The sequence below is a fragment of the Coffea arabica genome, chromosome 7c (assembly GCF_036785885.1).
Source record: "Coffea arabica cultivar ET-39 chromosome 7c, Coffea Arabica ET-39 HiFi, whole genome shotgun sequence".
In the NCBI taxonomy this organism is placed as follows: Eukaryota; Viridiplantae; Streptophyta; class Magnoliopsida; order Gentianales; family Rubiaceae; genus Coffea; species Coffea arabica.
The window spans coordinates 14,073,605-14,097,294 of NC_092322.1; the positions used below are offsets into that span (position 1 = coordinate 14,073,605).

Consider the following 23,690-nt stretch of genomic DNA (forward strand, 5'->3'; position numbering starts at 1 on the left):
GGGATCCAGCAAGGGCAGTGAATACTAGTCCCAAAGGACTGAAAGAAGACACGAATAAAGGGCCTTTCATCATTGAGCTCCAGAAAACTGCGGCCACACATAGTCCAGAACTGACAATTCCCTGCCAGAAAGATTGTACAATGAAGATTTCAGAAAGATTTCAGGTGACAAACAGTAAGACGAATTGACATTCGAAAGCCATTGCTTGCTAAGGCAGCAATACCAAAGCCATTATTGAAATGTTAGGTTATTCAAGTATGTATTTTATGACAGTGACAATCAAGTGCCTCATCAAGAAGCTTCAAAACTAGAAACCATACCAAATAAGCAACAGCTAGGAGTCTACAATCCCATCCAAGCATCCATGAAGACAATTCCCTCTCAGTACATATTGCAAGAACACCAGTCAGGATTGATCCAGTGAAACACATCACTGCAGTACTTGAATAGCATGGGTAACTATGGCTCATCTTAGTCTAATCACAATAGGAAAAGCCTTGCAGTTAGAGATGTTTTAGCTGATGAATTATTGTGCTCTATGTAATTGGAGCATAATTACCTGAATAACTAACCAAATTGCAAATGACAAACAACTCAATAAGGCCAGCAAAGAGCCTACGACATTATTAGATGGAACTGATGCATGATTGTGGAGAGGAATTATGTCAACATGCTGTGACAATATTTTGATCTTCTTCCCTTTAACAAAAGTCAGAATCATTGCTCCACCACTGCCCAAGACAGTCCCAAGAACTTTGGCTTTTCCAGCAGAGTTTCTAACATCCAATTTCTCCAACCTAAGGATTAATGATGAATAGGTGATTGTGATATTATCTTGTTAACCATAGCAGAAGAAGGATCCACATATTTGAAATTCAATTATGATCAATCTCAACACTTTTATAAGATATTACTCTGTAAAGCTCAGTTAGTGCATATTTGAATTCTGACTAACTTCCCTATGAGTTGCTGTGAAGAGTTCACTTAAAAAGTTTTATATCTCTGGCTGAGAAAATGGTAAGGAATGAGACTTTACTAGGGTTCTGAAATTAAATAAAACATTGAGATCTTCAATTCACGTTCTATTTGAATGGGTTCCAAAAGCTATATACTGCCACTTCAAACGCTATGAGAGAAAACTAATCAAGAGCTTATATATGCAGAACCTGGCAGTAAATACAAGTCTGGATAAGATCAATGTGATCAGTTGATGAAGAAGGTGCAAGAAGAAGAAAACAAATCTCTGCAAGGGTGACTGGAGATAGGCCAATCACTACATAAACTGTAGTGCAGTCCTTTCTGAATAACATATGAGCATTTTTAACAACTCAAGGCAGAAATACCTGAATATTAGGGCCAACACTAATGTGAAGCCTGGAATGAGGTTGAACATTGCTGTCACAAAAGTTGCTGATGTTAGCGACAAGCTTTTAGCGTATAAATAGTTGCCTAGCGTTGCTCTGCAGTCAGCACAGAAAGTAAAATTCTCAGTAAATTCTACTACTTGGAAATGAGTTTGTTCTTCAAATCTTATCAGATGCAAATCCACTTTATTAGATATAAATGGAAGGAAATCAAAAAAATCATTTTCAGAATCAATAAGGAAACCAGGCCTACTAGGACTTAGAAATGGTAATCTGGGAAATTCTTGATTACTTTGTTCTCAAATAAATCACCAAGGAACTAATGTTACATTTGCACAGAATTCTGTACTTGATCCAAATTTTTCATTGTTTTCTTGAGAAGTTCAGTGTGCATGCAAGAAGATAATGTGCTCATATTCTGCAAAAGCTTTGTGACTGTTACCCAAATAAAGCACTCAGGAATCCATCAAGAGCTATCATCCAGGTGAACCTTGGTCTACAATTTCTGTAAAATGAACATAGAGCTTATCAGTGAAGAAACTTCTTTCCTGTTTAATCTCGATTACCGTTTACAAAACGCTAAATGCTACATATTTCTGCACTACATGCACTAGACAGGGTCCTAATCTATGGAATGCATCCCATCAACTACTTTTCAACTATCACAGATGGAAAAGGAAACTTGAAATCTGTTGCCATCATGAAAACAAAGCACTTACATCAATTAGGGAAGAAAAGAGATCATTTTGTACCTCTCAGTGAAAAAAGCAATAGGAGCCATGAAAACTGTGGCAAACAGCAATTTGTAAAGGATTATAGTCTGGATACCCATACCATTAGCCATTGCAATTTTGTACATGAAATTAGAACCTGTAGATGCTACTTGAACTATGACCATCACCACTGCTGGTTTTAGCTCTTCTGAGATGAAGCATACATTCCTTGCCATTCTTTCTACCACAGCGTGCACTCCAAACAGAAATTGTTACGAAATACGAAACGAGATCAGTAAAATACTTTTCATCTTTTTCTAAGCCTACTTATTGGCTCCAGCTGTTTTTATCTATCAAGAAACGTACAAATATGATCTCTGCAACTAGGATATAGGTGGCAAATGCAAAAGGTAGACTTTAACATAATGATCAAAAGTCCTCATTTCGGATAACTTGGATGAAAAAGTAGAATTTCTCTAACTGATATTTACTTATTCCACTAAATATCACGCATTTACTTTTAGGCAAATTAATCACTTTCTTAAGCAAAGCAATAAGCCTAGGCAGTTGCCTTCTAATGACCCTTTTGAGTTCACTTCTCATGGTTGTTTCAAGACATCAAACGTCCATGTAAAACAAGGTGCATCAAAAATGAAATGGTAACTTCTTATTCTAGATATTTCACACAACATTTCCTCTTTTTCAAGATTCTGCGTACACGGGTCGGAACCAAGGTACTTTGTTTTTAGAAAATTATAAATAAAATACGTAGGCAATTGCAAACATTTTCACATTTCAGATGTATAGCTAGGAAAAGGCAATATTTTTACGTGGAAGTTAAAATATGCTGATAAATAGGAGTTGTAATTGCTTATATTTAGTATGTTGGTTGAGGTGTTTCAGGAAAGGTTGCTTAGCAGAACGCCTCTGGAGTGAACGTCTCATCATATAACTCAACTCCACAAATATACACTAAGTGCTAACTATAATTTAAATTAACAATTTAATAACATGCAAAATTTTAAAAGTAAATGGAAATTAAGATTGTTCATTATCTGCAGATTCATGTAGAGGTAATCGCAGCATTAGTCTTACGTCCATCAAAAACCAGGCGCAGTTACGATCCCACTTATTCAGAGAGAGCCAAAGTCTATAATTCTAATGGGTAGCTGATAACTCGTTCGTGTATTATCAATTTTGGGCACCACAAACCCGGCGAGGTGAAGTAAGATCCCTCTATTCAGCAAAAGCCCAATTCCATGATTCTACGTGCTCCAGCTGCATGGCATCCTAGTGACAATAATTCTGCTTTGCAATTTTTAAGCTTTACAAATACGAAAGGTAGGGTGAGAAATTGTGTTTTTTTTTTCCTAATAAGGGAGAGATGTAATTTAAGAAACGAAAAGAAAAAATGAAGATTAGAACCCAAAACTTTTGTATCTTGAAGTCTAACTTTAGCCACTAGACTAACGCTTCTTCATTGGAAGGGTAAGGGATTGAGTGGTACCAAGCATACCAAATTGATGCCTTGACTATTTACATGTTTGTTCCTACTTAGAAATTTGTCGATGGATATTTCACTATGAATTTGCATTTTGCTCATAGTAATTAATGCTGTTTTCCTAAATAACCTACATAATGATTTAATTATGTGCAAGAACAAAAATAATGGCAAGTAGTTTAAATTAAGGTAATTATTATTTACCATCCCATGATTTTGTCTTTTACGACATAATCCCGGCCAGTACTGGTCAATAATATTCATTTAATTCCAGTGTGGTTTGGTGCAAGGTCGAAAATACGAAAAGCAATCACGGTTGTTAAGGTTTCAGTTATATCCTCACTTAAATATACTAACACAATTAGGATCTAATCACTTTACCTAAAATGATAGGGGAATTATACGGTCAAATGCAAAATTGTAAGGGAATAAGTGGATATTTCACATTTTAGCTCTTCCCCATTTTATGCTTCCCTATTAAAAAGGGTGAAGTAGCAATCGAAAGAAGGATCCCTCAACCAAACCAAATTCTTCAAGCTATCTTTCGTTTTTGTTTTGACCTTGTTCAAGAAAATTTTCATTTCACTAACTTATTCAGGTTCTTCCTATCGGAATAAGGGGCTCAACTACGCTGTCCGGTCAATGGTCTAGATATAACCGACGAGTCTTTCCAGTTCGATCTTGGACCATTGATAGCTAGGCTGGTTGTTGAATCCTTTAAATCCTAACTAAAAAGGTAGTTCATTCTACTGTAATTCCGGATTCTTCAATTTACTAAATCATACGACGTTAAAAAGCAATCTCTAACTTGTTTAGAGATTATCTTGGTCTAGATATAATCGATTATTTTAGTTCGATCTTGGGTCATTGACAATTGGACCGGTTAGTGGATTCTTCAAACCCTAACTAAAAAGGTAATCCGTTCTAATGTAATTTTGGATTTTTCAATTTACCAAAATCATACAACGCTCAAAAAGGCAATCTTTAACTTGTTTTTTTATCTTGTGCACACTGGCTATAATTCACATCAAATGGGAATCAAATACTAAAAGGATGGCTGAGAGGTTATAATTCACATCAAATGGGAATTAAGTACTAATAAGAGTAAAGGATGCTCGACGAGACATTGGTCCAGTGGTTAAAGTTCAAATCTCAAGAATTAAATGTTCTATATTCAAATCTCCCGCCTCGCTCCTCACTTCTTGAGTTCCATCATTCCCTTAGAAAAAATTTTTAAAAAGAATACTAATACGACATAATGCTTCTTAAAGGTTCTTCGTTTTATAGTATAACTACATAAAAGAAAAATTTTATAGTATAACTATACTTGCACAAATTACGTAAATATATTTGAACTAATTAGAAATATTTGATTGGAAGAATATCTGTGGTTAATTTAACATTCTTGATTAACCTTATGCTCGTTCAAAAATAAGCTTTACTTGAAAGTTATATTATGCCAATGAATATGATTTGGAAAGTTAAAGGTTCACCAAATACGAATTTTGATAGGGTAGATCGCTCTAATTCAAGAAAAAGCGAAGAAAATTTTGTGAAAAAAATTCATTTATCATTTATAACATATTGGATAAATAACTTCAATTGTCCCTCAACTTTTACCAATGGTATTATTTGGTCTTTCGGCTTTTAAAAGTATCTTTTTGGTCCTTAAACTTTGAATTTGGTTTTAATTAGTTTTTTTTTTTTTTTTTTTTTTGTAAGTGGGGAAGGGATGGATTATAATTAGTTCCCAAGGCCAAATCTAATTAATATATTTTTACTACTAAGATTTAATTTAAAATTAGGTTGGCCCATTCAAAGTTATAGAGTGATCAAATTTCTCCACATTACTAACGAATTTATCTATCTAAAAACAAAGAGCAAACAACGAAGAAAAATGGAACAAATCAAAATAAGGAAATTCCTATTTAATTTTATTATTTGTCATCTTTTGCTTGTTGAAATTTGTTATATTCTCTGTGGCATTATTAAACAATGAATTGATAAAAAGTACAAAAAAATATCTCTCTTTTATTAATTTCCCTTGAAAATAATCAAATTCATGTTGAATTAGTTTTATGTTTCTATATGTTGCTTTCGATTTATTACATTTGAAATCAACTATTCATGATGATAGTTATAGTGACAACTAGGGAAAAAAAAAGGCACCAAAAATTTGCAAAGATTAGGTAATACTGAGCTGGTTATCAATAAAAGAACAAATATGATTGAGAAAGTTTGACTCGCGTGAGAGACACAAATATAAAAGCGCCAATAACGCTGTCAATTGAAAAAAAAAAAGTATATTCAATAATAATAAATCGAAAACATACAATTTTAGTTGTTTGAGATCCCTGAAATTAGAGGTCATGAATTCAAATCCCCTTCTTAAACCCCACCCTTGCCTCGCTAAAAGAAAAGTTTTCTGTATATATATATATATATATATATATATGTATGTATGTATGTATGTATATATGTATGTATGTATACACCTTGTACAATCATATAAGTTTTCTTTTATTATAGTTTCATTTAATATTTTGCATCCTAGAACCTAATATCTTTGTATATCTTGTATGGTTATCTATGACATCTAGGGACAAAACCAGATAATATACTCTGACGAAGCTATTTTTATACACATGCAAACTTTGCAGTCAAGACATGAGTTTTTGGAAGTTTTTTTTGGTCTTGAGGGAGGGGGAGTTCAATTCATAAAGAACACTGTTGAAAATTTTCAAAACTTAAAGGGGAAAAACATATGATTGGGAAGGACTTTGGTTTGGTGGGCGGTTTTCATAGTAGATGTGCGATAATTTGCGTCTTCCAACGTCCAACCTACCTATTGCACTTTTTCCTTCCACACCTGTCTACTATTTGGTAACCAATCCATTAGGGAATAGGGAGTCCATTTCGAAGTTTACTAGGCCAGGAGTTCCCATTCCCTAGTTTCCCGCTGGAGAATAAGATAGAAGTAAAAGAAAAGAGACGGAGTGATGGACCCTATATCCACGCTGCAGCATCGCTTTGGCGAAACAGCAGCTCAATAGTCTCCCTTCACACGCAATACTATACTGCTAGGACTAAAATTTTCTCGTTTCTTTCACGTCTAACAACTCTCTTTCCCAAATCTCCTGTTATCTTGGAGAGGAAATGCAAGTGATACCCAGATGGAGAAGTATATTGATTTTGAGGAATTCAGTGATTCAGTCAACAGCAATTGCATCAACATCAAGAACCCAGCTGGCTGATTTTCATTCTACAACAGTTAGCCTTGAGAGATGGAACAACAAATGGCCTTCTGCCGGTAAAAAGACCCCTGTGAGTATATTTCTTTAGCACCCAGAATATAAGAATCCCATTTCATATATGAGGAAAGCCCTGTTCGTTTTTCATGTTCAGAATCAAAACTTTGCTTCTTGTTATCTGATTACTTACTAATGATGGTTCTTAGCTTAGGTGGTGATGTGCTAAGATATCTTGGTTGCTTGAATATTGGAATTTTGTTGAATGTGTGCTGTTGTATTGTACATATGGAATGACAGTTATGTTGTGGTGGTAAATTGTCTTTTTTGGACTAGAACCATAAAAGGGGATGAAGGTCTCAAAATAGATTTTCAATTTTACATGTTAAAGTCTGAAATCTAGAGGTGCCAACTTGCATGGTGTAATGGCCAATTTTAGGTGACACTGGATGCTGCTTAGTTGTTTGAATCAATTTCAGTGGCCTGAGTAATGTCCAATGAGAATTTCTTTTTGTTATTTGAGTTGCACTGACATAAAGATTTGAACTTGTTCACATTTTTCGTATTTCTTTCATCTTCCTTGATTTCCAGGCGTGTATCAGAAAATGAAATGAATCTTGGTGTTTAAAAATGTTTCAGGGGAATAGTTAGCCTATTAGTATTCTTTTCAATTTTCTAGTCCATTGTGCATAGGTAGATGAATAAAAAAATCTCCAATTTTTTCTTTCTTATCATCATCTTGCAAATTTGATAATCAGTGATTAGGATGGTGGCAGATTGTTATCCTGGCTCTTCTTTTTGTTTCCACAGATGAAACTACCTTACCCATAATCACTTGTTTCATGAACTAATTTCTACAAAGCCTTTGATACTTTTTGAAACGCTTTTCAGAAGATGCCCTAGATTCTGTTTACAATGATCAGGATTGCAGCAATTATTCATAATTATTGGACCAAGATTAATGGATTTATCTTTAGGATGTCTAATTTCATATGTGTTTGTTGGGGGGGGGGGGGGGGAGGATACTTCATTACGTTAAGAAATGGCAGAGAAATGCGGTTGTACTTAGTAAGACAAGGCAAAAGACAATTAAACTTTTTGGGTGCGAAGCCGTTAATACTAATGATCATTTATTTGTCATGTATGAGCTAAGTCCATTTATCTGTTGTATGTGCTTGTGCCCCTTGGTTGATTTTAGTTGCCTTGTTTTGATGTCTATCAAGCATTCTCCACTTACCTGTTATAGGTTAGTCCTTTTTATTTGGTTAGTTTATTACTAATTTAGAAGTTTGACATATAATGTCTGCAGGATGTGAGAAGTGGCCAGAAACCATCTAAGGTAAACTCCTAAATATAACGTTTTAAAATTTCTAGCTGCTTCTCTGAACATTCAAACTGATTGTCAAGTTACCTGTTCCACCCCCTCAAAAGAAGTCTATATTTATTGGAAAATCTAAAATTTGGAATGACCGCTTTGATGGTGGGTAATTTTAGCGGGGTGTCCAACTTGTTTGTTAATACCATGTCAAAGTCAAAAGGAACACCTCAAACTTTAGTTCTGTTGTTGATAAGGAAATCTTTGATCCATTCTTTTCATGTGCAAAATGTTGTATGATGTCCTTTGACTTACCTGAAATTCCAAAAGGTGATAAATTCGATCTAATAAATTAAAATATAAAGATCCGTATTCTTTTCCTTTCAAGTTTTCTACCTAGGGATTAGGTATACAGCAAACTCAAAAGGGGGAGAATTCGCTTCTTGTTTAGGGTAAGTTACATTGAAAGTGGTGAGTCTTAACTAAACTAGTTGTACAGCTGCTGAAATTTGGTTGTAAGAGAATGTGCAAAAAGACAGTCAATGAAAGAAAAACAAGGGTGTACAAGTGTATATCTGCTTAAGCAACACTCTTTCTCCTCCCCTCTTGCATTTCCTGTTAATAGCCGTTCTCCATTTTCCTGGAAATTGATTCTAGTCCTTCACTGTTCTAACTTCATTCATCAGTTTTTTCAGTTGTGGCGAGAAGCCGTTTCTAGTTCTCTACTGTTCTTCCTTTTCTTTGACTTTGTAAATTTCAACAGGATTATATAAAATACAAAATTCGTCAGAAGCGTGCTGATACCAAGAAAGCACTGAAAAATCTACTCTTCAATAGTGGAGCCTCCAGTTCTGTATTTGAGGTAGATCCTTGGACACATGAATGAGATTTCTAACTTTTCTGGTAACTAGAAATCCCTCTCCATTGACTTGTTCTGTTTTTATGCATGTGAATCCACACTGACTTTTGTGTCAGTTTTTCATGAACACCGTGCTTGATGAATCTTATTGTTGTATGTTTACTTCCATTCAAATCATTAATGTTTCCCCTTTCTCTGTGCTACATTTGTGACTGCCTTAAGGTGGAGGATACACATTTTTTAGGTCTAAAATCCATTTTTCTTGTAGCATACACTGAAATGTTGAGTTGTAAAATTATCAGGGAGTTATACATATCTTTCAGTGTTGGCTTATCCTATACTTGTCGAATAGACTAAAATGCAAGTTGTTTTTTTCATTCACTTTTAAAAGTAGACATGTATTTGGTGCTGAGATTGCAAGGAATTATTTACATACTAGGGAGTAATTTAGTTACTTCTTAGCTCTTGGCTAATCAGACTGTTTTTGGGGATTCATCTTTTTCTTTTCATATCAGACTAGCATAGTGGTAATCTGGTTTAAATCTAAGAGCTGAAGGGTTCAGGTCATTCTGGGTTCCTGAAAGAGTTGCCGGATTGCTCTGTGAACTGACCCCAGAGTAAGGTATCGTGGATGCCAGCAACTTTCAGATGTTAAGAGTAGCGTCTGCTCGGTGCCTTGTGTAGGATAGATTGGTTTTTGTTTGTGGTAAAGAGCCTTGCTTTTTCTGGACACTCTTGAAAGAAGGTTATGCCAACGATCTGGTAACCCATGTAAACAATCTATTTAGATTTTATTTTCATTTTTTACAAGGAATAGCTTTAAGATAATCTTAGAACTCTCATCCACATTAGAAGCATTTGAGGATTTAGCTTTTTCCTATACGACACACAAGATGTATTCTGAGCATATAATCTGATGATAGTTCTGGTGAGAAGATCCGTGTCCTTTCCTGCTCTTGTGTCCATGCTTCACTTTTGTTATGGATCATCCTTCCACGTACTTCAACATTGACTGCATGGAGCAGGTTTTTAGATTTTGCACCAAACATACTCAGAATTATGGGTCAGCCAATTAAATGAGAGTAGAAGATATATATAATCATATTCTTGCTTCCTTCTGCACTTAGATTATAACTCTTTCCAATCAAATCCTATATCATATGACACCAGGATGAAACCAAATGTCGTCTTCTTCAATGCACAAGAAGGAAGATGGGGAAATTTACATTCATCTTTCCCTTCTTTACATCATTGCTGAAGAGAGCTATAAATATTTTAATACTGGTTAACTATGAAGACCATCTCTTGTACTTCAAAAGCTGGTGAAACTGATTCATTCCTCATCATAGATTGCAGACTGAAGAAGTTTCTGCGAAGAACATGTGGGGTACTATTAGAATTACAAGAGGGGGTTAGCTTCAGGTTAACTTTGACATTTGCCCGACTGCATCAGTGTTTGCTAAAGGTGATATATCATCGCCAATTGATAAAGAGAGGGGGTTATCTTCCTTGTCTTTTTTCATCTAGATGGCATAGTAGGAACCAACATGAAACAAAGAAACTAGAATTTGCAAAAGCACAAAAAATTCCTTGTGTAGAACCCATTTTTAAGTTCATTAGACTCCGTTACTAGCTTCAAAAGGGGCTAATTATACCACCACCAATTTTGAATCTACACATTTTATCACCGAATTTTAATTTTACTATGGCTGCTGGAAAAGGTCGTACAGCTTATATTTCAACTCATCTGCCTTGGAAAGTGGGGTTGTTTATCCAAATATTGATATTTTTATTGGAAATTATTGAAATATTGTTGGTTTTATTGATCTTTATAAAATCTCTTAGAAATCAATTTCCTAGCAATTGACTTCTTCTTTCCCTATGACATTTGTTCTTTTTCAGCAAATCTTCCTCTTCTCAATTTCGAGGAAATTGACTTCAAAGTTCATTCCTAGAAGTTGTTTTTCCTATCTTGTGAGAATACCAATTTAAACCAGCTATATTTGTTTAATTTACGTAAAGAAAAAATAGCATGATCGAGGTAAATGAACCTTGGATATGTATTTAAATATTTATATATGGTCTCAATAGTGCAACTTTTGGTAAAGTTACTTTTTATTTTTATTGCCTAGCCAAAAACCTTATAGCAGACATGAAAATATTGCATGACCATGAAATCTGGATTTCCTTTCAAACAAAAAAATATCTTGGGTGTATTATGCGTACATGGCACAACAGAGATGTTTAAGGCCAGATTGCTTGCTTAGAGAATTTACAAAGTTGCTAAAATGAGTTCTCTTGTTCACCTCTTACTTCAGGAATGGATATCTGTCACATTATTGATGTTCTGAATTATCCTCTTCACTTGTCTCTGTTCTCTTCTTTCTTTTCATAGTAGTACTCAAACTTGTCAATTTTCCCTCTTTGTAAAGCCCAAAAGCTATCTTTTTGCTAACCTTTACAGTATTGTTTTTCATTTTAATGTGTTAGTTTTTACACTAGTGATTATAGATACTCATTACCAATGGTCAATTGCTTCTATGATTTTCTCTTAACAACCCAGGAGACATTTGCCGAAACAGATACAACATGGGATGTGGATGAGGAAGAACCTTTGGACAAGAATGACCAATCTAAGTCTTCTCATGCTGCACGTCGTGCTGCTAGAGCTCATCATAGGAGAATGAAGCGTGAGTTTCTATTTTATGGCCTACTTTTTGATGCCATGCGGGGCATTTGGTCTTAATAGAGTCCTCTATCTCTCTTTCATTGTGTTGCTCTGTAGCATACATACATCATAGACATCTTATTAGGTTGCTCTGGAGCATACATACATCATAGACATCTTATTAGATGTGATGAAAAAGAGCTGTTGTTTGTACAAAAACATGCTCTGTATTATCAACGAGTTTCACTTTGGACACATTTTCCCCATCTTGAGCGACTCTTTGTTTTCCTTGCATTTGTATTTTGTTTAGTTCTTCTTTTTTAGGAAGGGCGTTGCTTACAGGAAGCGTATTGACATTCCGACAAACTAACAACGTGCTGCTGTATAAGTAATTTTATAATATTGTAAACACGAAACCAGCAGACTAGTATTTTATTGCTTGTTTATCACAATGGGTTTAAGGTGATTGTCCTAATGAAAGCATGATAGACCATGATATTTACAGAAAAATTTCGTAGTATCTATTCATTCCTTTCTTGTTTAAAATGAAGACCAAGCCCTTTCCATTTTCTCATGCTTAACAATTTTCCTGCATCTTCAGGTAAGTTAAGAAGAGAGAGAAAGCATGAAGATGTTGATGATCCAGAAAATATTTTCCAGGCATCTTTTGGGAAAAGGTGGTGTAGTTGGTCTTATTGGAGAGAGCCCTCTTATCAGAGTTTGGCAACTGGATTTGACTTTAGAGAACATTCCAACTGGAGTTCTAGAAGACCCAGAGAATCAGATATTGAAAGTGAGGCAGAGTCTGATACTGAGCCTTGCATTGACAGCACAAATTCTGATAGAAAAGTTCTTGGTTTGCCCCTGAAAGGTCCTCTGCAGATTCAGGATGTTAAGAATGCGTGAGTTCTTCAAGAGAGAAGTACTCTATGTTCAGTATAATTTACGATTAGTATACATGTATGTACAACTTGTTAAATTGTTGAAAATTTTCTTGATGTAGTTTTCGCTTGTCAGCTCTCAAATGGCATCCCGATAAGCATCAAGGCCCTTCACAGGTAAGTTTATTTCTTGTCTATTGATTGTCTATTATCACCCGAAATATGCACATGCATTACTTGTGTTTATCGTGAAAGAAACATGTCATACTTGTGTGACAGATTTAGCATTGCTGTAAATCAGAAACTGGAACAAATTCAATACAATACAAATTGGAAGAAGGTTGAGATAGTCCCCTTTAGGTTTTTAGAAAGGGAGGGCCAGAGAGTGGGAGGAAAGAGGAAGCAATAAAGGATAATTGGGCTGCGAGAATCTAAGCTAATGCTAAGAAGAGGAAATTGTACATTTACCTTGGGCTATATATTTCTCAAGTTACTGCTATGAGTAATGAAACTCTGTTCAATCATTTTAGATTGTTGTTGGTTTTGTCATTTTTGAGTATTATTTCTTCTGTGGTTGTTAATCTGGAAGAGAAGTTCCTTTAAGCCCTTCTTTACCCTTGTTGTGTGCAATATGGGCTCCCTGCAACATGATTATCTACTCTGTTGCAGGTAGCAGCGGAAGAGAAGTTTAAACAGTGTGTAGACGCATACAAGTCATTGTGCAGCTCACTCTCAACAGCTTGAGCTTCAAAATTTTCAGTCCATTTTCCTCTCAATTATTGGGGATGATAGGTGGAAGAGACAGGTGGGTTCTTCCTTGTGTTTAGTTCTGACTGCCCTTTAAAGAAAGCCAATTAAATATAGAAAATAGGCAATTAGTATTTTAGTTCACCCACGATACAAAGCTTCATTGCTAGCATTGTAACTTTTGTTTCTCACTAGAGTAATAAAGATGGTTGGCCATTTTTGTGTCAACAATATTGTTAGGTGGAGTAAAGGTTGTATCATTAATCTTTTGCTAGAAACCAACCAAAAGTCAATTGGGATCAATCCACAAAATATAAAGTGCTTTTCTTCTCTTCTCTCTAAAGCAACTGGCAACTAATTCATGGTTGGATAAGATATTGAGGGCTCTTGATGGAGAAAAATGACATATTGGTTATGTTTTACATTGACAAGTTCATATGAATAACTCCCAAAGTAAATGGTACAGATTGCCTGATTAGGTCTTAAACTCTTGAGGGAATGAGAAAATGTGGGTATAAAATGGACTGGTGAAGCAAATGTACAGCTCAAGATGTGTAATATCAGCATGGGAGAATGTTTTGCTTCTTCAGTCCAAAATATTCAGTGTGACAGCAGCTTGAAAGAGTGTCTACACATTCTGTCCAAGTTCAACTTTATTGGTTCAGAACATGAATATGTTGCTTTCTTAATGTTTATCATTAATTACAACAGCATACATTATACCTTTCCTCAGCTATTGAAGCCTTTGGGCATCATGTTCCTCTGTTGAGGTGTTGCAACTTTATGCAGCTGCATTATATACCCAATATATAAGCTGCAATAGGCAGTGAAATATGTACAACATATGAATAAAGTTTTAGAGCTGAGACATATTCAACTCTTATGGGATGCAAGTATCTGTTGTAAAACCTCAAAACTGAATCTCTACTTGGTAATCTTATTCCACATGTCCTGGCACCTTTGGTATTTGGTTAAAAAAAAAAAAAAAACTTTCAGCAGATGACAGAAATGCTAATCCATATTTGATCTTAGCAGAAGTCAGAAATTTGTCTACGCTGCTCAGCAATTTACTGTCAACTCATAGAAGATGACAGGATGTTGTATATATTGAAGTAAGTTTGAACTTGCCAAAAAGAAATAAAAGGGATGCTTGTATCAAGAAAATCTAAGATGGGCATTGATACTTGGTAGCGGGAAAACATGTGTAATTAATATCATATTTACATGAGAAAATGGCCATTTAAAAATGCATCTCATATTTACATTGAAAAAGTTTCATTTTGTCGTCAACCTTTTTATTTTAACTGTGCCAATGACATTATTGATGTTAATATCATACATGTTTCTTGAAGTTTTGGTATTGAGACTTCGCTATCCAAACCTGAACATTTCCATCTGACTCGAAACATTTTTTATGTTGCCATTCAAAATTTAACACCAAAACCACAAAATTTTTTTTTGATATATATATATATATAAGTAAAAGTTTGGATGAATTCGACTTAGGTGTCAAACATATATCCGAAAGCACATGTCACTTATGGGGGGATTTTATATAGATCATCAATTAACATAGTTTTCATATTGGTAGCGAAATTCTCGAACACCACTCCCACCGTTTTTTAAGAAATAAGAAAATAATCCGTCCTTGCTAAATTGAACAAACTTGTGTTCGCAGTGCAAAAGTAACAAGGTCTGGTTTAAACTTGCACCTTTGGTTCATTTATGCTGCACCCAGACATCAATGAGCCTTTACAGACGAATGGCCCATCAAACCAAACCCCATTTTTCAGTAATTTCTCCTTCTACCCCACCAAAAAAAGTTTTTTCTTTTTCCAAGTAATCATTTTTAGCACAGATGATATGAACAAAAATTTTCGCAGCACTAAGCAATATAAATGTGTATTTATAAAACAAAACATTTCCACAGAATCAGCCAAAGGAGGAAAAAAAAAAAGTAATAACCAAAATCCTAAAACAGATAAATAATAATGATAATAATAATAATAATAGAGGAAAGTTAATTTTAGGCTCTACTGAAGCTAGAAGCAAAGAAGAACAACAGAGGAAGACACCATAAACCCATAAATCAAGATCAAGAACCCAAAATGCAGAGCCCAGTTTCTCTTAAACTTGCCAAAATAACTCTCCGGTGGTTCTTGATAAGGCACTTCCAATTCATCTCCATACTCATCAATTACCCCACCACCACCTCCGCCGCCGGCGCAGCTGCTGATTTTCATCCTGAGCTGCCTGAGCCTGTCAGTAGCCAAGCCAAGAGTCAGCTTGTGACACCTCCTCTGATACTTGAACCCATTGATGCACCTAAGAGTCTGAGCCACGGAAACATAAAAGATCAGATGAGCTAAAGAAAGCAATCCAATGGGTACCCAACAATGCCGGCATTGGAGCCTTGGGGACTGGGATTGAGCTAGGAAGACAAGACCCAAGAAAAGGAAGAAAATTTGGAATAGTTTCCAAAGCTCCTTTTTCTGGACGTCTACTGCTCTTTTCTTCTCGAGGGTCTTCTCGAAATGGAGTTGGATTATGGTGTTTAGTGCTTGCAGGGCTGCTTCTTTTGGGATGAGATTGTGGTGGTGTGCGGCAGCTGTGGGGTCGTATTCCGCCATTGCTGGTGGAGCTGAGTGGTAGTAAATTGGTTGTTTGCGGGAAGGGACGGCTGGGAGATTTGTGGGCTGTGGCCAGTGGGGCTGTTTTGGGGTACGAACCAACTTGGCTGGAATATCAAAGGATGCCATGCTACGTGCAAATATATTATGTTATTGTTTATCATTATTATTATTTGGAAAAACCTCCCACATACTATTACTCCAATTGCAGTTTACACCCTTAAAGATTTTTGTAGGAACATTTATATTGATTCACATCTTTTTCTATGAATTAAATTAGCAATTGACTTGAAGCGTGTGAGGTGCAAATTCAATCTCTGAAAAACAATTTGAGCATAATGTGCCTCGTTTTTAACGACCCTCTGTTTTCTTTTTCAACAAAATAAGTTACCAGTGCATTTTTCGTGTTTTCTTTAACGAAATAAGCTATTCATATCTTCCTTCCACACAGACATAAAATTTACGACTAAATCTCACAAATGTTTAGAAAAAGGAAAGGCAAAACAATAAAAATAAAAATAAAAACCAAATATAAAAATCCGCTAACCTCTCTCTTTTTCCAATTTACTTTCTTATTTGGACAACAACAATACAACCGACAAACTCTATTAGTACACATATAGAATCATCCTTTCTTATTCGTGTTTGGTTGAGGCCTTTTTGCAGAAAAATTAGTAGGCACACAATTAAGGAATAGTTTTGATGTCCTAAACAAATTATACCTTGCCCATTTTTAGTCAAAAAATTCAGAGGAATATTAATTACAAAATCATAGGAAAATGACTACAATGCAAAATAAACAACTTCAAGAAAACTAAGAAGAACAAGTGGTAAAACATCCATAAATTGTTCTTAGATTCTCAAAACTACATATTGGAAGAATAAACAATATTAAAAGACAACCTCCAAGGCAATAGTGGTGTCCCTCTTCTCCTACCAAATCCTCTTCCACTCTTTCTATTTTGGTTTTCTTCCATTTCTTTTCTTTTTTTATGGGATTTTTTTTGAGGTTTTTTTTTTTGTCATGAAGAGAGATAGTTTGATGATTTAGCGTAAGTTAGTTATTTCCTTGATTCATGATGGATGGTGGTCACGTTTGTGGAGGAAGGAGATGGCTAGAGGCTTGAATTAAGGTGATGAAAATGATGAGAATAGTGTTGTAATACGTCATTGGAGCAGTTTTTGATTGTTTATGAGAAGAAAGAAGAATGATCAAATGATGCATTTTAACTAGCCATTCAACCAATAACATGGAGGCCACACACCGGTATTTTCATCAACAAAATGCACGGTCAAATTAACACATTATTACCATTATTTTTTAAACTGAGTTGAGGGTGTAAACTGTAAAGTGCATATAAAATCTTTGAAGGGATAATCTGTAACTTTGGTAACAGTCTGTGGAGTTCTTTTGCAATTAACTCCTGTACATTTTTTCCATAGACTCCTGTACATTGAGTTATAAATTTTTGAAAAATGTATTGTATTGATTTTTTCAACGGTAGGGAAAGGAATGTGGGCCATAATGCATTGAGAGTGGGTGTCAGTGTCAGGCGAAAGAACAGTACTGAAACGCAGATCAAACCAAATGCGGAGAGGAGACCAAAAAAAAAAAAAACAGAGAATGGTGCTGGGTGCAGTCAAAGAAACCTGCATGAATTTCAAAAATTTCTTTATCGTTTTCTTCTTCTTTTGATACCAGTCCAACGAGTCAAGTTCTTATGGTTATAGGCTATAGGGACAAGAGACATGTGATAATCATTTATCCGCTTGTTGAACGGGTGCTCGTAGCTACTCGTTAAAATATGTATTTCGGATGATATATTTTTCAAACTATATTATTAATTAAAAATTAATAAGTATACGTAAGGATAGATAAAATTTAATAAGAAAAGTATATAAATATAAAAGAGAATAATAATTATTAGTACGTGTATAAAGAGTACTCCTTAGAAAAATTCAATTGTTCTTACCTACTTGGAGAAGTGGAGAGTATCAGGATAGAAATGAAATAGTGAAATTTAAACTGCCAATTTAGGATGAGAAAATTGAATACAAGCCTGAACAGTTGTCAGTAATAACCGCTCGAAATAATGTAATATTTTTTGGACAAAGTATAATTCTCCGTGAATTATTTATAAAAGTTAACAACAGAGATATAATTATTACATATAAGATCCACATGAATAGTAAATAGAATATCCATATGAACAGTAATAGAATATCAAACATCTATTATATATAATAGATAGATAAAATTTTTTTATAAAATTACAAAATATACAAAAAAAAAATATTACACTATTCAAGTCCTTCCCCGCCTATGAGAAAATCAGTTGGATTCTTGATTATGCAAGTCATAGTTGTCATTACTTTTGGCACGTTTTCACAGTTGCATTATTGTTTGTACACTTTCATCATTGCAAAGTCCATTGGAAGTATATTCGCATTTACAACGAATTTTGACTATTTGTGCCGCAGCCCATATCCGTTGGCTTTTTCTAATGTTCAAATTTTGAGTAAGGAGAAGATATTAAGGTACATGTCATGCATTATATAACAAATTATACTTGATATGGAAGATATTCTTAGAGTTTCAATATTGTGATTAAGTTTATCATTTTTTAGATTTGTTGTTTCAAATCTATGTATGTACGTTAAGTTGATTTTAAAATATATTGTTTGATGTACTTACTGCCATGAGTGCAGATATTGGAATGAAATCATCCTTTTTATCTAAAAAAAAAAAAAAAATTATGCAAACAGTTCGTTTAACTAATTAGTCATGTTATTAATTAAAACTAATCCTTTTTTCAACGAAAAAAGGTGATGTTTATTAAAATTTGACATGATAACTAGCATCCAATTTTACTTTGGATGCAAAATTAATATGAGGTTTCTTGGCCCCTTGAAATGATGAACCGGAAGTGAAAAAAGATTCTTTCCTAAGTGACCCGAAAAAGGTTTTTTTTTTTTTTTTTTTTTGTGTTCTGATTTTGAAAAGCAGCGAAAGTGTAAAAAATGTTCATCATTGCTTGGCCGAACCTCCAACTTTGCCGAGGCAGTAAACGTCGGGTTATAGGAATCCTATCGTTACAGGAGTCCCCTCCCCCTCCCCTAAATTAGATTAGATTAAATTATAGAAATTCTATCGTTGCAACAAAAAAAAAAAAAAAAGAAGTAAATGTCGGATGAAACTCGAGCCGTTATATCCGGCTTCGGAGTGGACTCTATTGCTTAAGCCTTAAAGTATCTACTGGATCCATTCAAATCCGGGTCACATTATTGCATTTTCAAACTGGCAAACCTTTTTTTTTGGGGTAAGTAAGAATTTATTAGCAACTAAGAACCAAAATAACATACAAAATACGTTTCAAATCAATAACTCTTACTTACACAACTTATATATGATGCTGATGCTAATTCCACAACGGTCTGAGATACTTTGTGTACTGAATGCAAATGGAGTAGCAGCAACTAACACTAAAATTTCAACTTGAATAAATGTTCGTTGGTAACAACCCAAAAACCTTTGTAATCATCTATTAGTATCTGTCTTCTTGACTTTTTTGAAAGAGGACAATCTGCATTTGACTGCCTCAAGGATCTCTTCTTGAATAACTTTTTGTATCCCTGCATTCATTTTCGAATTGCCTTGCATTCCTTTCTTTCCAAATGCAATAAACAACAGCTACTAGCAAAACTCTGCCTTGGGTTTTAGCAAGAGATTTGCCTTTTAAGTTAATTCCAATCCAGTCAATCAATTTGCTCCAATTGGTCTGAGGCCATTGGGCAGCACATTTGGATTTGAAAAAACTCCAAATACTATTAGTCACAGAGCAATCAAAAGACAAATGACTGTGGTTTTTGAGGACGACCATCCCAGCTCGGCTATATCGAGTTCAATCCTTTATTATTTGAGACGGGTCGTCACCAGTTTTGGTCACCCCGGCTAGATATCACATGCGGGTAACCGAGGTAACTCCCACACCCACTGGTACCTCTAATTGGTACTGTGCTTGACACGACATCCGAGATCTTATCTAAGAACCTAACACTTGCATGGCGGACAAGACATCTGACAAGACTTGTCTACTGCTCCGTCCTGTCAAATCAGACTGGACACGCTCAATCCCTGCCAGGTTTTAGGGAGTTGGAGCCTATTATTCCTTCCTCCAACTTGTCCCCTATAAATACCACTCTCCCTCATTCAGAAAAGGAAGGAGGAGAAAGATAGCAAGAGCTCTATTATTTTCATTCCCATTACTCATTTACCAGTAAACTAACTTAATCATTGGAGTTATTCCGGGGGAAAAAAGCCCCGTTTAGTGTGTGTATCAGGAAGAGTACATCACCAAGTCCCTTCGTTCAAGAAGATGACGTATTAGGTCAGCTCGACTTGACCGTCCAAAAATCACCTCTTCAGTTTTCAATGTGAAGTCTACAGAACGTGCAACTCACATTGGAGACAATTCCCCAACTAATTAGTCTATCTTGAGTTGAGAATCTTTGCTGGATAATCAACCATAGTATGAATGCATATCTTGGTATGGTATTTGCCCACACAACCTTTGCCCAAGAAGAACAAGGCCGTCTAATTCTCAATGTTTCCCAAGTTTGCTGGATAGAAAACTCAGACTTGCCCCACAAACTTTTATCTTTCCTGACGAGGTTTAGCTTCAGACTAGGTGGAATAGAGGAAATTACCTCATGACATAGCCAATAATGCCTACCATGGCAATTCAGCCATCTCCAATGTTCCCCGAAAATAATATCACTGACCATGAATGCATCACTTATAGATAGATTTCTTACCCAAACTTGATAGCTGAATGAATGCATCACCCTTAGACATACATATTGAACCTCCGGGAAGCCAATTATCATACCATAGTGATGTATCTCTACTATCTCCAAACACATGAAAAAAGTGATTTGTCACTCTATCTCTCAGTTTTAATAATTTCCTCCATATCCAAGAACAATCATAGGATATTTTTATGGTCCAAATACTCCTACCTTTCAAGAGATAAGAAAAAACCCAGGTTATCCAAAAAGACGAATTGTCTCTCTTCAAGATCTCCACAGCTATTTGCAAATAGCTGCAGGATTCCATTCTTCAATTCTCTTCAACCCCAGCAATTTGCAAATAGCTGCAGGATTCCATTCTTCAATTCTCTTCAACCCCAGGTCGCCTTCTTTTTTTGGGGTGCAAATATCTTCCAAAGCTACCTTAGCACCAGAATGCTTAAGATCCTTGCCCTTCCAAGGGAAAGATCTCAACACACTCTCCATTTGTTTAATGATTTTTTCTGGAAGGATAAAAGTACTTGACCAATAAACTTGCATGGAAAACAGAACAGAATTGATAAGCTGGACTCTACCTGACCAACATACTCTTGCCATTTAAGTATCGTGTTTGAGCAGAGAATATAATTGACATTCATTGCTTTCTAAGGCTATTTGCAGTATATTTATATTCAATTCCTGATCGAATTCGAAGAGAAAAGTCTTGATTTGACTCATTTGCTATATCGAATAAGTAGATCCAGGTCCAATCCGGGAAATCAGAATTGAGGGAACGCCATGAAAGTCAATCCAATTAGATATTATACTTTTTGCTTTTGCCTTACTTTCTTTTGTGTCCAGCAACAAAATTAAAATGCCTATTTTTTTTAAAAAAAATAAAGTTACGACTAACTCAATGCTGACCGTTTAAGCTGGTTTAATTTGATGTTTTAAGGGAGTAAAACTGACCAACCTCATAAGCTTGTTTTCGATTCTTAATAGCAGAGTTAAAATTCGAAAGTAACTATTTGGTACTTATGGTTTTCAATTTTTTGGATTAAAAAGAAAAACCAAAATCGAGTTTTGGGAAATAATTGAGAGTAGAAATTAGTTGACATTTTTGGAATAAAAAAAAAACTAAAATCAAGTGTGCAAAATGATTGGAGAACAGTGTAGCTATATTTATGTGCACTTCTTTAGCTGCCTCCACACCTTGGAAGTCACCCTACTCACAACATATTAAGGGCAAAACTTTGAGAAAAGAAATGCATTTGTTTAGGATTGCATACGAGTTGAATGAAGTCAAGTTTTGATTAAGCGAGCCGAAATGAACCCATTTTACTATGTTCAACATGGAAATCAAATACTATCATCAATAAGCACCTTGTAGAACTTAGAAGAAATCAAGAGTAATACTGATCAAGAAAGTTTCGACTTACTTCACTGCTATTGAAACAGAAATCAATTACTAAATGCAAAAGACAAAAATTGAAATATACCATTCTACTACCAAAGCTTATATATGTGTGTGTGTGTAGCCTTATTCTGCAGATCTATTGGTGTTCGGTAGAAATTGCCTCGAGAGTTCCTCAACTACCATTTTCAGCAAACTCAAGAAACCTCTTCCTATGTTCATAATCCCTTATTATAACCTCCCTCCCGTTTCTTTTCTTTATAATTTGAATTCACTTTTCCTCCTTAACCTTCTTCCCCCTTGCCTCTGCATGGTTCCTTCGAGCAGTCTTGAAAGTAATTAATCTTCAAAAAATGATCACCCTATGATCACGAATTTTTATTGGTACTACTGTGGCTAGTTTTGGTGATTATGCATTTCTCTGTCTTGGCACCTTCATCCAAGTCAAGAAACACGCCAGCTTGCTTAAATGGTCTACGCTGCATTTTTGCAAACTGTAGCCTGATTTGAACTTCCAGGATCATATTTTCTCGGGTAAATTTAAGATGGCTGTCTCACTTGCCCCTAACCCTTCCTTCAATCCAACCCCCGGTAATAATTTTCATGTGGTTGTAATTTTCAGATAATTTTGTTGTACTCATCAATTTTGTTAATAAACACTAATTCAATGCATGAAAACACTTATATCCATAAGTGTGCACCCCAACAATCACACTAATTATATCAAAAGTTACCGGAAGGAGCCCCAATCCCAACAAATATATGGCAAAGTGAAAGAGAGAGGATGCAACATCTTATACCATCCATCATACAGGTATTCTGGATTTTGAGGTGATATTGAGATGGCCCAATATTTGAATTTGAATTATTATATAGTCCATCATTGACAACTTGTACATGATTTTCAATGCAATATGTAGCTTCCGCAATATAGTGATCTATATTTACACTACTATCTTCAGTATGATTTACATTAGGCAGCAAAACTCATGAATTGGCCCGGTCTGCTTGAGCTCCATCAACGTCAAGCTCAAGCAGCTTGAACTAGCCTTAAAGTTGAGTTTGAATCCAAATATACTTGATTTGAAGGTTTGTCGAACCTAATAATATACAATTAGGCGTGAACTTGACTAGGTTCAAACTTGGATTCGGATTCAAGTTGAAATTTTACTAGGAGTTGACTCAAGTTTAAGCCTAGTAAAATTAAGTTGAGTTTATCCGATTAGCCAAAACTCGATTAACCAGATTCATTAGCAACTCTAAGCAATAGTGTTTCAATTCTTTAAAACAAGCATAACAGTTATGGCACTGTTGCACCCTTTAGTCGTCGTGGTCAACCTCTCTGCACTCTGTGCCGGTTGACATAGGGGTTTTTTTTTTCTGGGGTAGAAAAGGAGGGGACTTAATTGACTTGGGGCCTTGGCACTTTGTGCCCGTTGACTTGGGTCTCTATTGTTCTGTTCTAAAGCAATTCATTTTGATGCTGTCAGACTGTTTTTCTTCTTTGACGAACCCTATCTAGAAATCAAAATTGTGATTGGTTGCAACCATCGTTGTGGGCC

At 35.2% G+C, this 23,690-nt stretch overlaps 3 protein-coding genes across 4 annotated transcripts; 1 reads left to right on the forward strand and 2 right to left on the reverse strand.

Annotated features, from left to right (window-relative positions):
* Positions 1–251: 251 nt before the first annotated feature.
* LOC113699605 (WAT1-related protein At1g25270-like) lies at positions 252–2,313 on the reverse strand. Its single transcript, XM_027219977.2, has 5 exons — positions 2,117–2,313; positions 1,807–1,869; positions 1,344–1,460; positions 560–797; positions 252–476 (listed from the first exon to the last, which is right to left on the reverse strand). The coding sequence occupies exons 1-5, from the start codon at positions 2,311–2,313 to the stop codon at positions 252–254; spliced, it is 840 nt and encodes a 279-aa protein (XP_027075778.2).
* A 4,076-nt stretch (positions 2,314–6,389) lies between these two features.
* LOC113698251 (uncharacterized) lies at positions 6,390–14,184 on the forward strand. Of its 2 annotated transcripts, none has more exons than XM_027218001.2 (7): positions 6,390–6,902; positions 8,136–8,165; positions 8,905–9,003; positions 11,564–11,690; positions 12,270–12,570; positions 12,672–12,726; positions 12,829–13,073. In XM_027218001.2, exons 1-7 carry the CDS (start codon positions 6,735–6,737, stop codon positions 12,832–12,834), a joined length of 786 nt encoding a protein of 261 aa, XP_027073802.1. In that variant the 5' UTR covers positions 6,390–6,734; the 3' UTR covers positions 12,835–13,073. The 2 variants fall into 2 exon arrangements, with proteins under 2 accessions (XP_027073802.1, XP_027073801.1); XM_027218000.2 differs by lacking the exon at positions 12,829–13,073 and adding an exon at positions 13,219–14,184 and having other exon boundaries at positions 6,392–6,902.
* A 663-nt stretch (positions 14,185–14,847) lies between these two features.
* LOC113700144 (uncharacterized) lies at positions 14,848–16,040 on the reverse strand. The gene has a single exon (XM_027220649.2). It carries the CDS (start codon positions 15,924–15,926, stop codon positions 15,339–15,341), a length of 588 nt encoding a protein of 195 aa, XP_027076450.2. The 5' UTR covers positions 15,927–16,040; the 3' UTR covers positions 14,848–15,338.
* Positions 16,041–23,690: the final 7,650 nt, after the last annotated feature.